The sequence below is a fragment of the Dermacentor andersoni genome, chromosome 7 (assembly GCF_023375885.2).
Source record: "Dermacentor andersoni chromosome 7, qqDerAnde1_hic_scaffold, whole genome shotgun sequence".
Lineage (NCBI taxonomy): Eukaryota > Metazoa > Arthropoda > Arachnida > Ixodida > Ixodidae > Dermacentor > Dermacentor andersoni.
This window is the reverse complement of record NC_092820.1, coordinates 75,083,346-75,099,461: the sequence shown is the minus strand read 5'-3', so window position 1 is coordinate 75,099,461 and position 16,116 is coordinate 75,083,346. Positions and strand designations below refer to the sequence as shown.

Below are 16,116 nucleotides of genomic sequence, written 5' to 3'. Positions count from 1 at the left end.
GGTTTCAAAAACAACTTATTATAGCCTCCTTGGCTGCGTCTCGCATCAACGGGAACTAAGCTGCGGAAACACAGCGCTCGGCGGACTCAGTCCCCGTCGCAGATGGCCTTTAAGTTAGAGGCCCGGGTGGGCGCCCGGGCCGCCCGGAGTAGAACACGCCTCCCCTCCTCCCGAAGAGTTGCGCGCGACGGAAGGCAGCGCGCTTCCTCCCCGCTCTCCTCGCTTGCGTGCGCGAAATTGAGCCGCGATCGCCGGCTCACTCTCGCACGCTACCACTCGCAAAGGCGCGCGTCGACGATTTTATCGCCCTTGGACTTCGTACGGAACCTCACGGCGACGGCGCTGGCAGAAATGCGCCTGGAGTGTCCATATAATGGCTCTCGCAATAATATCGAAGTTTCATCCGAAAGAGTGACTTGCTGATGACGAATGTCCAGCGTTGAGCACTTGGGCGATGACTGCAGCAATCGCGAAAGAACTAGAGTTTTTGCGTGTCACCATGCTTCACTGGCACACGGATGTGCAATGGTACACGAAATATATATGGCTCCATTTAGCAGCCGCGAAGAGCACCGTACATCTGGTGCTTGCATGAGTGTGCAGCAAACAAATTGTGTAAAACACGATGAAATAGGTGACGTAAAGCGTGAACATCGCACAATGACGTAGCTCCACGCAATGCGAGGGCGACCTGCAAGTCTTCCTGGAATGCACATCGACCACGCCTCTACCTCGATCGAGGTCTAAAGTTACACGGTTGTTTCCACTTCGCCACGTAAACGTATAACGCGATTCTGTTCTGCCGAATTAGATGTCGCTGCGTAACAAAAATAACTTTCGATCGGGCACTGAAGTTACTTATACGGGGTGATCAAATAGAAGTTTAAGCGATTTTTTAAAGATCGCCTGTAGGAGAATTCTAGTCCTTGACCTGAATTATTCGGAGAAGCGGACGTTAATTGCAGGAAACTCGCCATCGTGGTGAACTGGATATCGTATTGCGCTACTCAGCCCGAGGGCATGGGATTTAATTTCGGCCATGGCGGTCACATTTCGATGAGGACGAAATGCAAGTACGCCCGTGCTACATGCACTGGGTGCACATTAAAGAAACCCAGATGGTCAAAATTAATCCAGAGTGGCTCACTACACCGGGCCTGATAATGAGATCGTGGTTTCGGTCCGTAAAGTGCCAGAATAAATAAAAGAATACTTATACGAAAGTCGACACACCATTCAACTGTTTCATAAAACATCACTAACTTCTTAATTCCTTCGTGGCACGTATTGTAATTTGCGAATTGTAGCCGATGAGGTCGCAAGGCGCATCAACTTAGCATGACTTATCAGGACTATACCAGTTTCGTTATGTTTATTACCGAGGTGTGCCACTAAATACATGGGTTTTCTAGTTACTTGGTGCTTCAATGCATACGAAAGCGTTCGTTAAAAAAAGTGAGTGGAAGAACAGTGAATTTTTGCTCCGAGTTTGACGACACATATCTCGAGGCCTGTGCCATCCTCAAAATTTGTTCCCGGGAGACGTGCCTTGCAAGCGCTACGGCTACAATTCATAAATTGCAATTTGCGCCATCAATCAGTTAATGAAGAAATTATTTTGTGAATTTCTGTCGATTAGTTGATGATGTGTTCTGATTTATCGTACAACTAGTGTCGGTATTTTTGAATAATCCAGCTCAATGACTAGAATTATGCTGTCTGCCACAGCAAATTCTTAAATGTTCCTTAAAACTTAAAAAAAAAAAATGACCACCCGGTATATTGCGCCCGTGACGTTGATTCCGCTCGCGTTACCTATAGACATGAAAAAAATCAAGGCTTCATAACTATAAAAATTTTAACTATATTAAAACGTACTTATATACAAACGCTTGGAATGTAGCTGTGCAAGTTGCCGTCTGTGTCCTTCACGGAATTACACAGTGAAACCGACGCTACCTCACTATCTTCGCTGCAACAAATACAACTGGCACATGCCTTCGAGCACATCATTCTTTTAAATAGCAGAGTTAAATTCTTCGGCTCCTTCCGCCGTTTCGAAGCGAGTAGCATATTTTGGTTCTTTCGCCCGTTAGCCGCTGTGGTCCCATAGTGGCTATGGCGTTGCGCTGCTGAGCCCGAAGGTGCGGGATCGAATCCCTGCCGCGACAGCCGCAATTTCGGTGAAGGTGAAATGCAAAAAAAAAAAAAAAATACAAGAACGCCCGCATACTTCTTTCGTGTGCGAGCCACCTCGCTATTTCAGATGTAGGGCGCTTGCGTCACGTGTCGGTTTCTCACGTTCTTCTCTCGTGGCAGCTCGTGCTTTGACACTCCGTGTCACAGAGTGCACGACCTGCGGGATCTGTACACACTGGCCGGTACTTTCCTCGCAGCAGCTAATGCTACGCATAAGCTGTGCGTCTTCGTGATCGGCCCAGATCGAGTAGGTTTTAAAGCTTCATCGCAGGAATGCGAACGCCATCACCCTTTTAACATAGACTTCGTGTAATAGACGTAGGCGCGTCCCCTCGTATAGCACGTAGCCACTCATGACGTCACAATTCATGTTTCTCTCACGCCTGTCCAGCACCTTCGTAGAAGTCGACAATCGGCACGTCGTAAACTCGCCTCGCACGTCCGAAGCAGAAGTCGTGTCATCGCCGTCGTCTGGCCGCTGTCGTCACGCACACACGCTTGCGTCAGACACACAGCTGCTCGCCTTACACAAACACGTTGGTCCACCCTGGTAACGCCCTGCGTAACCCCAAACGGTGCTGTGTAGCTACCTACCTGCAAAATACTTGGCGTAATTGCGATTCCCAATTGTGCTTGGTGCCTGCATAACGGTTCTTTGTGTTCGTTGCGGCACCTTCCGGGAATTTTTTCAACCATTGATAGCTTTACTTAGCCGCGTTTGCTCACGAGAGCAACATATTCTTTTTTTTTTTTCGCGACACATTTTAAGGAATTCGTACATGCTTTTCGCGGCGCTGATTGGATGGCAACATTTTCACCGCGAGCGCTTTACCGAGAAAAAAAACATCTCATGCGTGTAGTAAATCTGAAGACCATTTTAATTTCAAGGAGGAATATATTCGGCCTTCAGATGACCAATAAACGCACTCGTATGAGAGCACTGAAGAAGGCTATTCTAAGGAGCATGGAGAAAATGCTTTCTTTTTTTCACCCACAATGTGTTGTTGGCTGGAGACTTCACGCTGTACAAAAGCCCAAGAAATAAAAAAAATTTTCTGTTGAAAATCACTGCTAAGCATTTCTTCACACGGGTGTTCTTCCCTAGTGGCGTCCGAAACGCTTGAAGTGCTCCCTGGCCCACAGTATTGCAAGGGGGTGAATGTTCGTGCCCGCCCAAAGGGTTGACTATTCTTTCACATTAGCTAGACGAAAGCTTATAATCGTCCAGCCCTCAACAGGCAATCTAAGCCGGTGAATAAATTTAAGCTTTTATCGCTTGAAGATGCTGTGCACTGCCCTGGAGAGACACTAGGCAGCTCGAACGCTGTCAGAACAGAAGATATTAAGACCGCGGTCACAACCGAAATGTTTCTTAAAGGCAACTGGAGTCCGCATACGTGGCCTGCGGACTGTATGCATAGCCAGCTAGGTGGACGGCGACAAAGACACGTGCCGCCTCAGAAAGGTAATCTAGAAGGAAGCGAACGCTTACAACCGTTCTACTCCGGCGGCTGTTCTACTCCGGCGGCTGCTGCGTATGGTGCTACCGCACGAGCCCTGTGTTGAATACGATCTGCGATGCGGACAGTGTAGGCGTCTAGGCGATCCGAGTACCGATAGCGTGATGTGCACTATAACATCCATACTCTTGCGCGACACCGGCGTTCACAAAATGAAACGTCAGTGTAACTTTCATCTTGATCTCTTGAGCGTGGGACGGTGAGCCAACAATGACGGCTCAATCTCGCGTGCGCCAGGGGAGGAAGCGCGCCGTATTGTGTCGCTCGCATGGCACCTGGGAACGAAAGGAAGGGGTGGCGTTGCACTTGTTCATGCATTTCCATAGCCTCGATTTCAAGAACAAGTGTTAAAAAATATATATAATTCTTTCACATACTTGTCATTGAAAATTTTTTTTCAGGTCGTTAAGCTCGTTCGGGACCCTTGAACAAGCGTGTTGGGTTCTGGAAAGTGTCTAACGAACATTCTATAGACTGTTCAGAAAATCGCAATAAATAAATATGAAAGGTAATGAAACAACTCACAAAATATGTGCCAGCACTTACACTTTACCTTCGCCCCCCTGTTTCCCCGTCTCTCGCGGTGACTCGCAGACTGGAGGTCAAGTTCCGCGAGGCGAAGACCGAGGAGCACGTGTCGCTGCTCGTTCTCATCGAGCTCCAGCCGACACCGTACGTTGCGCTGCGAACGTACAACAAGAAGGTCGCCGAGGACGTGGCCAAAGAGGACACCCAAATTGCCGCCGGAAGCGCCCTCTGCATCCGCGTAAAGGCCTACGGCGACGGGAGCGCCAAGGTGACGTCACGCGACGGAACATTACAGTAGTTCTTTTGAAGAATTTTGACTCGTGGCTAGTAGGTCCTTCGTCGTTGCAGGGGAACAGCACCTGTAACGGGGGTCAATTACGGCGTTTATAGAAGCCAGCGTCATACACATGCGATCCCGGCGTCCCGAGAGAAGGAAAATTTATAACAACGCTTTTAATTTGCTGGGCATGGAGTATACCTCGTATGTCACACATATACCAGCAACGATTTAAAGTGGGCGGTTTAGTTACAAGCAATTCGAAATCAATAACTCGTACCAAATATAACTCGCTGCCGAATGCCTTGCCTCAGTGAAATCTGAGCGCCAGAGGTTATGGCTTAGTTGGAAAAGTGTGGCGCCTTGAGTGAAGCGGCGTGCTCTGCGTAACCTCCTTTTCTTTACGCTGACGGGATGACATTCGCGTAAATTTTTTGCTTCAATTAGATGTGCGATAGTACACAGTTGGCAATGTGAAGTATACATAAGGTATTTGAAGAAAAGAATACCTTCCATTTTGCAACTAGTGGTTATATTATTTGAGTACTGAATTGAGTCGGCCAAATAGACGATTCGTTATCCAAAATTTTCGGATATTCAGACAGCCCAGTAAAATATATAGCGCATTATATTGAACGAATTCTTTCATTTACTTCATTTTTTCATTTATTCAGCCATTCGCTATGTGACAGCGGGCACATGCCAATTCTCGGCCATTTCTCTAGAATGGGCGTGGGCCACTGTAACACAAGATAAACAGAACTCTTAAACATGCCTAGATGTAGCGCATCAGCTCAATGATTGCATGGGATTAAAGTTGTGACCTTTGAGGCGAATAGGAATAAAAAGTGCATGATGTTCCGTGTTCTATAGGATTAAAGCAGACACAACTGCGGTGATCGCTATTACTTATATATAATTTATTCCACACAACTTGACTGACGTCCCACTTCGCATATAATCCCACATGTGCATTAGGTCTGCCAACTTTTTTTTGGGGGGGGAGGGGGGTGATGTTGCGGAAGTTTTTGTAATAGTCATGCAACTCAAGAAAGACGGTTTCATTCTTAGCAGTGCACCGCATCGCACGTAATAGCGAGGAAAGTTTTCGATCTATTATAAGCTTACAGCGAAGCGCAGACCACAACAATGTGGCGTGGCGCTCACAAATCGCTTTTGTTATGTCGGTTCGTACAACGACACAGCGACGTCTGGTTACGGCTAGCAGACGGCGTTGGGGAGTCGAACAATGCTGATGGCGCCTGTCCCAGCAATGAAACTGCAGAAAAAGCCACAATACTCGCAACAAGAAATGATTGCTGCATAAGATCACGTGAGAACGAAAAAGCAGCGGAAACCGAGCTATAGAAGCGGTGAAATTGTGAGAAACGGAACGCGACGTAAACAGGAAGTCATCGGGCGATAGATTGAGCGCGTGGAGTTCAGCCTATGTGAATCCACCGAGCACAGAATGAATACGCAGAAGAAAAAAAAAGTGAAAAAGAAATAAATGCAGGAGGGGCAGGACAAAAGAATATGTGGCTCCCATGAAGTTAGCGGTACTAGATAGGAAGGGGATAAATCGCGGCTCGCATCGTGGTTGTAATTTTTCCTTCTTGCTGCCCTTTTGCGGCAGCGTTCATTGTTGCCTTCCTGTTTCTGCTGACTGCAGCGCCGAAGTTACTTCATTGTGCGGTTGTACACGGCGACTCCGCTGCTACGCGCCGTACGGCGCCGCTATTGTGCTAGGATTGAACTCAGCGTCATTCATTTTCTTTCCACTATTATTCACGGAAGCAAAGGCGACGTGCCCATGATGCACATCTTGGTTTTTAAGGCGAAAGCCTTAAGTGCCCCCCCCCCCCCCCCATTGCGCGATGGCCTTGAAATAAACGCGGCGTCTAGTCATGTGGTCCAAAAAGCACGTGACCTTCTCCGAGCGAGCGGCGTGTGCAGAGGGGAACGCACGGCGTGCGCAGTAAGAAAAACGGGTGTTGCGTCGCTGACGTCACGCGGCGGCGGCGGCGGCGGCAGCGGTTGTGGCGACAGTCGACTGCGAAGCCAAAGAGACGACGATGGAGGATGCTCATCCGGGGCCTAGTGGATTGCGTAGTAGGCCTCGGTAGCACGCTACAGTGGAGGATGCTCGCCAAGCGAGAAACGAGGCGCGACGTGTGAAGCGGCGTGAGCAAGGCGTACGATCGCGAACGCTGCTCTCCTCTGCTGATGGGATGTAAAGCAGCTCTGTTCGGCTTGTGTTACACATTTGAAACACTTACTGGCAACAAGCATGCTGCCCGTTTAGATAGGGCATTAAGTTCTCGCATGTGTCGTTGAGGAGGTCGACCTAAAGCAGCGCACGTGTACTTACACTCGGCGGCTCGTTATGTTTTGCAAGGAACCTGAACCCTTCGATCCTACAGCTTAATGCATTACCGAGTCTACAGCAGGTTTTCGCCTTCACGTGTTACGGGAGTGTAACGTGCTGCCGAACTTTTAAAAGCAGGAAGTCTCGAATAAGAGTTCACCAACAGATGAATTAAGTATTGCAATCTGCTGCATGTTCCGGCAGAAGTGAAAAAGGAAACAACAAAAACACGCAGAATCAACGCAATGTTGAAATCGCGCGGTGGCCTTGCCGCCTATGGCATAGCGCTGCTAAGGACGAGGTCGCGGGCGCGAGTGCCGGCCGTGGTAGCTACATTTTGTTGCTATCAAAATGCAAGAAAAAAGCGCATGAATCGTGTGCGCGTTAAAAAAACCCAAGTGGCCAAAATTAGTGCACAGCCTTCCACTAAGGCGTGCGTCGTAATCATATCGCGGCTTAGGCACGTATAACAGCCGAACTCAGACAAGCTTCGCGCGTGATTTAGATTCAAATATTAGAATTAAAATTAAATTCTAATATTTGAATCTAAATGACGCGCGAAGCTTGTCTGAGTTCGCCAGGGAGCAGCAGTATAGCGGATGACACGCACACGCCCTCGTCGCCTGTATATTTTTTAACTGTGTGCGTCGCGATGAAGATATATGAGGCGGCGGTCGAGGGAAGAAGGTTGATGAGAGGTGTACGGAGGGTAATTAGAAGTACGAATCTTACCTAAATACATTTAAGGCTTAATAACCCTTTTACTCTCAGTGACACATCCATTACGGCGGGATTGGCCAAGAATCATGTGCGCATCTTCCGTGACAGATGCCCAGGTACACATGTCCAGTGACACATGCCCAGTGGAATATACCCAGTGGCACATTTCCGGTGGCCCAAGTTGTATACTAAACTAGACAGCATCCAGCAGCCAAATTGTCCGGGTACGTGCCTAGTGACCCAAGCTGTCTACTCGGCAAGAGAGGAGGCAGCACACACAGTAAGAGTTGGGGTCGGGCATGGAAAATCGGGTAGCTGGCCCATGCCGTCGTCCGACTCATCCACGCTAAGGACGTTGTTGAAGGGAGGAGCATGTTCTCATCGAGAACGAGGAGTACGGGATTTATCTACAATATCTACACGAGGAGTGGAGAACGTCACGTCTCATCAGTCTAGCATGACTGAATTGAAGCACCCTGAGGAACGGAAAAAGTCTGCTTGAAACCCCCCTGTCCTCCCGAGATCCGTAAGCCAGGAAAATCTCTCCTCTCGTCCAATCACAGCGTCCAAAGTCGTCGAAAAACCCGCGTTTAGGGCGAGGGTTCGCACATTCACTCCAGCACCTTTCTTCACTGAACACACAGCAAGGAGGGGAGCTTCGAAGACGGCGATTGCCACGTTCGACTCAAGCTGGCGCGTCTTGGTTCCTGGGATGACCCAGCAGTTAGCTGGAGTATCTGTCAAACGACCATGCCACTTACCGGAGTCCACGAGGAAACGCCGTACAACACTCTTTTCCAGGTGTTTCTTGCTCCCATTGGTCTGTCATGGCGGCAGTGAACCAAAAAACAACACTCGATCCGCCAAACGTGCCTCGCCTTGCTGTAGCTGCAGGTCTGTCCGAGGAACAAGCATTGTTAGCTTCACGAAGCGGTTCGTCGCAGTGGGCAGGAGAGGCTAAAAAGTCACTGCCACCGCTGGCCGATCGTAACAATACCCAGACACCCAGGTCATGATGACAAACCCTTGGAAAGAAAGCTTCCCTTTAAAACTTCAACAGAAGTCGAACTTATAGATTTCTTGTGGCAACAAATTTTGTTATGGGGGCGGTCAGAGGAATTGATTAAAAATAGTTATTAGTCGTTCAACTTATAGCTTCAACTTCTTGTATAGTCACTGGAGGTTGCACATTCATACTGCGGAATTGAAGAAACGCAATGTTGAGACTACGTCCATTTGCCAGCAATATTCAGGAAAGACTGGTATCGGTCTATTTTTTTGGCTGTACGGTGATATTTTTCACTGGGTTGTACAGTGACAAGAGGAGACGTAGTAAAGCAACGATTATGTGTATTGATGAGCCTCTGGGGGCATCGTAGACCAATAGTAACACTTTTCCAGTGATACCGTATGTAGGCGCCATAACAACGACAAAAGAATCTCAAAATATTAGTTACAACAGCGCGTGATTTTACGGGGCTCACAAAACGTGCTCTTCAAAAATACGATGTATAAGAAAACACCTACCTCTATCACCGGCAATGAATGTAAGTGACCAACAATGCACATTCTTAGTGTGTAGGGCCATGCTTTTCATTCCTTTACCAGTCGTGAATCCCTCAACGTCCTCAACATTCATAGAAATGCACTTTTACTTCGATATTTACGTGCCAACGCTTGCACTGAAAGCCCCTTCTCAACGTAATGCCGCAAATAGTACAAGATGTATTCCTCGCAGCTGGTGGAATTACGTTTTACGTACCTCATATGTCGCCAAGGGACTTCGTGCGGCATGCATGCGACATCAAGTCACATCACTTTAATCAGTGTAAAGAACGCAGCTTCAGGCACTTAAGTCGTCACGAATGCTCCCACGAACTTTGAACTGAATCTTTTCTCGGACAACTACTTCAAAAAAAGCACGACCTTGGAGCTGTCCTCGCGGATCCTTTGGACTGTCTTGAGCACCTTTGGGATCCTGGGTCTCCAGTTTTACAAAGGCCGGTATAATGAATGCGAAAGGATGCCATGCGCCGGCTCTTCACTGCAGGTTCCGCAGCATTTATTAAGGAAACATGGGTTATCAGCCGTAGGTTAATAGCAGCATAGTTCCCCCTAGGCCAAGCTGAGCAATTGACATTCCCTGATGTCCCAGGTGTTGTGGTCTTCTTGGTGTTCACCTTCACGAAAAGCGCGGAACGGGTACTACTTGTCTTTGTCCTGCTCTGCGTGAATTCGGCTTGTCGCTTGCCGGCTCACCCAGTTTTTCATTACTAACTTTATTACGATTGCGATTGTACAGACACCCAGACATAAAGATACTCTTGCGATGGGTTCTCAGTCACATAGGCACGGAGGGGAATGAAAGAGCGCATGCTCGTTCCCGCGTTACGATTCGTGGCCCTCAACTTAAATGGGACGACCCATTAACGTCAAAAGAATTTAAAAAAAAGAAAATAAGCAAAATAGGGAGCAAGAAATTCGCCGACGATTCCGATACTCCCTAATGCAAAATTTGAGCGTAGCTCTGTACGCGTTTTCATTCCGCGATGTATTGGCTAGCATGGACAATCTGTTTTGTGCGGCGCGTTGCAAACGGAGCGAAGTGTAACGCGAGTGCCTCGCTAACCTGGAGATCGCGAGACGCAGCGCCTGGGTGGTTGGTTGGTTGGTTACAAACTTTATTTCTACTATTTACAAGAGAGCTGTGAGCTGAGCCCTAAGGGCCCAGCCCTTACAAAGTCTAGGGGGCGGTCCCTAGTCCGGGACCCCCGTGGCTTCTGCAGCGGCTTTGGCTCGGGCCACCAGGGCGCGTTGTTCCTGGAGGGTTGAGCAGCCGAGCAGGGTGGCCTCCCAGTCCTCTCGGGTAGGGTGGGGGTTTGGGGGGAAAGCAGGGTTGGAGGGGCATGCCCACACCATGTGGTATGTGTCCGCAAACACCTCCCCACAGTGCGGGCACTCGCCCGAAAATGCCGGGTTGAAGTGTTTCAGCACCGCCGGGCACAGTACTGTATTTGTGTAGAGACGGAGAAGCCAGCGCTCCTCCGTCTTATTGAGGCCTTTGCAAGGGGGGAAGTATCGGCCGTGATTAAGCTGATACAGCTGTATGATTTCTTTAAAGGTGATTGCCGGTTTGAATTCAGGGACCTCGTCGACGGGTGATAGAGGCGACGCCCGTAAATGAAGCGAGCGGGCTGTAGCGTCGGCTACTTCGTTCCCCTCTATTCCCTGATGAGCTGGGGCCCAAATAATGGAGCGCCGGGGTTGGAATCCCTGGTTCTCACATTTCTTAAGTATTTGGAAGGCACGATATGGAATTTGGCCTTGTTCTATATTGCGGCAAGCACCCCTCGAATCAGTGATGATGACCCGAGACGCTGGATCTGCGGCAGCAAGCGCGATGGCCACCTCCTCCGCGTAAGTAATATTGGGGGCCCGGAAAGTGAGACCATTAACGGGTGTGTTTTGATGGACGACTGCCGCCGTAAACCAACCCCCGTGGTGAGGGCCGGCAGCGTCCGTATAGAATACTCCCGGGCGATCTCCATATGTTCTGGTGATCCTTGTAGCGTGCGCTTGGCGGCGGCCCTCGTGAGTATCTCGTGTCACGTTATAAGGGAGAGGGTTTACCTGTAAGGTGAGACGCCATGCCTCTGGCAGTGAGACTCTGGGTTCCGTGTGGGTTATATATCGGATGTGCAAGCGGGACAAGAGGCGGCTTCCCGCTGGTGTTTTGCTCAACCGCAAGAATTGATTGTTAAGATGAGCCTCGCGCAGTTCCCCAAAACTATTCGTCATCCCCAATTCGAGGAGACGTTTGTTGGACGTAGTTATGGGAAGATCGAGGGCTCTCTTATAGATTTTGCGTAAAATCACCTCAAGGGCGTTTTCATCGCATTTGCGTAGGTGGAGATAGGGTGCCGAGTAGAGTATTCGGCTGGTTACGAATGCGTTCGCTAGCCGCAAAGCGTCTTTGCATCGCAAGCCCCCCTTTTTATTGGATACCCTGCGGATCATACGACCCACTTGGTCCCCCACCTTACGGAGCTTTTGAATAGTGGTATCAATTTTGCGGTTCCTATGTATGTAAAGGCCCAAAACTCGGATCTCGTCGCGTTCCGGGATGGGGCCTGTACATAGGGATAGGTTGAGTTTAGTGGTGCACTTCGGGTTGGGTCGTAAGTGCACAAATTCCGATTTGGTCGGGGAGCATTCCAGGCCGCATCGACGGGCATATTCGTCCACAATAGCCACCGCATGCTGCAGGTTGGCCTCGATTGTTCCAACCGATCCGTGAGTAGCCCACAACGTGATGTCATCGGCGTACAGAGCATGCTGCACGCCTGGGACCTCACCCAGTAGGGCAGGAAGCTTCATCATGGCCAGATTGAAAAGGAGTGGTGAGAGTACTGCTCCCTGCGGGGTACCTCGTGTACCGAGCTGGTACGGGCCATGTTCCGTGTTTTGTAGCCGGATAAAGGTTTGGCGGTCTGTGAGGAATTGTTTAATGTAGTTGAAGGTGTTGAATCCACAGTCTACCTGGGATAAGTGGGTTAGGATGATTTCGTGCGTGACGTTATCGAAGGCACCCTTTAGGTCTAGCGCAAGGACTACCTTACCATCACTAGGGTGTTCGACTGGCTCGAGAATCTCCGTATGAAGTTGTAGTAGGACATCCTGCGCGGACCTGTGTGGGCGGAAGCCGTACATGGTGTCTGCAAAGATGTGTTGGGTTTCTAGATGGGTGGACAATCTATCCCGTACCATAGACTCCATCAGCTTTCCCACACAAGAGGTGAGGGAGATGGGCCGGAGATTGTCTGTGTTAATGGCTTTTCCTGGTTTAGGGATGAAGGTGACTAACGCCGTTTTCCAGTCAATGGGAAGAGGGGTGTCACCTTGCCAGATTGCATTAAAGTAAGTGAGGAGCTGCGCATAGGCTGGGTCGGGGAGGTTGGCTAGGAGCTTTACCGTTACCTTATCCCTGCCCGGAGCTGTTCCTCGTTTCATTTTGGCAAGTGCCGCTTTGAGGTCATGAAGCTGGAACGGTCGATCCAGCTCAGCGTTCTCAGAGCCTGCATATGAGTACGCGTGACCTCGGGCATCCTGGTGTGTAGAGAGATATTTCTCTCTGAGGGAGATAGCCAGTGCGGCTGTGTCTCCGTTAAAGTTGTGGATCACTCGCTGGAGGTGTTTATGGGTTTTTGTCCGGGTGTTCGTAGGATCAATTAGGGCGCGGAAAAGACGCCATGTACTCCGGTTCGACATTTGTCGAGCGGCCGTATTGCATCGGTCTACCCAGTTGGAGTCGGCGAGCTGGGCCGCGTACTCTGCCGCCTCCTGGGTGAGTTCGGCGATGCGAATTTTGAGTTTACGGTTGTGTTTTTGCCGGCGCCATCGGCGGACAAGGCTGTGCCGGGCCTCCCAGAGGTGAAGGAGGTGGTTGTCCACCACCGGATTCGCCTCAGAGAGCTGAACCTGCTGTTCAGTGTCTGTGAGTTGCGTGATTAGCTGTTGTGACCAGGTGGTGTACCCCTGTTCCACTATAGGTTGTGGGTTGTTGTAGTTGGAACGAAATTTTGGCCAGTCTGGAAGAGTTGCCTTGTGGTGAGGACGAGTGAGGGCTGAAGTGCGAATTGTGGTCGTGAGAATGCAGTGGTCGCTACCGAGGGTTTCCTCGGTATTGTGCCAATCTGCGTATCTTATGTTTTTAGTAAATGTTAGGTCCGGGCAGGTATCCCGAGTCACGGAGTTCCCAATCCGGGTAGGTTTGGCAGGGTCCGTGTGAAGAGTGAGGCCCAGCGTAGACGCAAGCTCCGCCAGCTTGCGTCCGCGTTTCTCTTCGCGGTGGTAGCCCCATAATCGACTGGGGGCGTTGAAGTCCCCAACAATTATGAGTGGTTCCCTATTTGCCACCTTTAGTGCCCTGCTGAAGAGATCAGCAAAAGTGACGTTTGGTATTTTTGGTGACCTATACACATTTAGAATGTGAAGCGGGGGATCGTGTTTTTGAAGCGGAAGAAGGGTGACCATCGCATACGAAAAAGCTACATTACAGTCCAGGTCCACCGGGGAGGCCGTATAATTTTTATGGACACAGATACAGCTCTGTGCGTCCTGCTGATAGCTTATGTAGTTCGTGAAAGTGACGCCCTCTCCCGGCTCTTGGAGGGCTACTACAGCAGGAAGTTGAGGGAGGGTTGTAATGAAGAGTCTAAGGTCAGCTCGCTTGGTGCGTGCCTTGAAGCCTCGACAATTCCACTGCAGAATTTCAGCAGTATTCGAGTTGCGTTGTGACACTCGGAGGGATTTAGGGTGTCCCGCCATGTTGAGTACTGGGATTTAACATGGTCAGGTGCGGGGCCTGTTCTGAGCCGGGGGCCCCGGTAGACAGGATAACCGACGGAATCGGTCCTGCCGGAGGAAGAGCCTCCTCCTCGTGCGGAATTTTGGTTCTGCTCTCCTTAATATTTTCACCGACAAGGCGCTTGACTGTGCCTCTCCGTCGGGTAGCAGGAGTAGATTTTGAGGTATGTGCCGCTATAAGGCACGGGATTTTGCCGAGGGCTGCGTCGAGAGCGGCTGTGAATTGCTTTTCGAACGCCTGAAGTCTAGCGTTCATTTGCGCCTCCAACGCGTTGAACCTCGCCTCTATCACCGAGTGTCCGTGGTCAGGGGACGCGGGAGGGGAGGTATCGCTATCCATCGCCTCTACTGACAGAGGGACGGGCGGTGGGGGAGATTTTTGACGCTCTTCTGCAAGAGCTAGCCGTTTTTGTAGGTTAGCTATTTGCTCTTTAAGAGCAATAATTTCGATTTGCTCCGGCGTGCGGGGGGATCGGGCAGAGGAAAAGGGAGGACGTGAGGGGGCCACCCCACCCTCGCTGCTCACCTTTGTTCCCTGTTTGACCGCGTTGACCCAGGCTCTCTGCATCTCCGGTCTCGCTCCGGTGGCTTGTTTCCCTGCCTGCTGCTGTGGCAGGAGGGGCGCATCCTTCTTTCCCTGGTCAATGGGACCGGCCGGGGGCGCCCTTTGTTTTGGGTGGTCAGTGTCGTCTCTCTGGTGCACGGGTTGCTTTGGTCGCCGTTTCCCACGTTTACGACGGCCGCGCTTGGGTTTGGGACGGTGACCCTGTTCCGAGCGCTGGTGTTGCAGTGGACGATATTTAGCAGTGCAGGATCGAGTCCCCGTGGCATGGGCTCCTCCACACAAGGTACACTGAGGGACGCATTCGTGCGGTTCGCGTTCTCCGTCTATGAGATGGGCCGCAGTTCCACACAGCCTGCACTTGTCCGGCCTGGGGCCGGGACAGACGTCAGTACGGTGGCCGACCATGCCACAGTGGGAGCAGGCAGGTATCGTGCGCCGATACGGCCGGACTTGTATGAGCGTAGCCTCGTAGTGAATGTAGCGTGGTTTGTTCTTGCCAGCAAAAGTTACTCTTGCCTTATTTGATGCTCCGAATTTCCGGACCTCCAGGATTTCTCCGGAGCGCCACTGGAGACTGGAATGCAAGATTTCATCGGTATCCGTGTTGCGCACCGTGACCACACCATAACAGATGTTGCCGCCGTCCTGCCGGAGATGTCCGAGTAGGGGGATTTTTTCAGTGGGAGAGCCGAGCTCGAAATCTCCGATGATGCGGTCAGCGATCTCGGGCTTTGCAGTGTAAACTAGTATAATGTTCTGCTCCTTAATTGGGAGAACCGTGATGACTTGTGCGCATTCCGCGCCCAGGTAAGCGATGAACGCTCTGCCGTATCCGGTTTCATGAAACTTCTCGTGCAGAGACACCCGTGTTCGCGGCTTCACAACAACCACAAAATCCTCCGGGGCTGGCTTTGGCATTGGAGTCGGTCTCCAGGTCACCGGCGGCCGAGATTTACCGTCCGAAACGCGCGAGGCGGGCGGTGGTGGCTTGCAGGGGCGAACGCCGGCAGCGGGAGCGTCCGAGGAGGCCGCATCCATGGCCGCCGCGTTCGTCGAGCCCTGCGTTCGTCGAGCGATCGCGGCAACGAGCGCGGGGCTCTTCAAGGTTGAAAGCGGCTGCTCTCTATTGCCGCTGGGTTGTATGGTGGCCCAGTTCATCGAGTCTGGGTCATATCCTCGGTGTGTGGCTTGCTGAGACATCTTGTGGTGGCGCGAGACGGTTGCCCCGTCGCGCCGGGCGGTGGCTCTGCCGTTAGGCTTAGCCGACCCGCCGGCGTGGCCGACCGATGAAACACTCGGGAAAAGCTTTAAATGGCCCCACCTCGTTGGAAATCGTATCCAGGGATGCCGGATGACGTTCGGCGTCCGATGGTCGTAGCGTGGATGGGCTCAGATGAGATTATCCGCGGCTCCTGCCGAAAATCGGCGGAGCCGATACGCTGCACTTCCGAACAGGAGCACAGTAAGGTCGCCTGGGTGGCGCGTTGGCGCGATTCACAGCAGCCGCCGCTGACAGACCGAGCTCCCACCCTTCACGCGCTACTCTGGCGCCACCGCGTAATCATCGTCGCCG

General features: G+C 51.0%; 1 protein-coding gene across 1 annotated transcript in view; it reads left to right on the top strand.

Annotated features, from left to right (window-relative positions):
- The window catches only part of LOC126534282 (uncharacterized), a 52,108-nt gene that overhangs the window by 10,479 nt on the left and 25,513 nt on the right, over nt 1–16,116 (top strand). Inside the window, exon 5 of the mRNA XM_050181553.3 lies at nt 4,314–4,515. Coding sequence (XP_050037510.2) covers nt 4,314–4,515 — 202 coding nt within the window. The remainder of the gene's footprint in view (nt 1–4,313; nt 4,516–16,116) is intronic.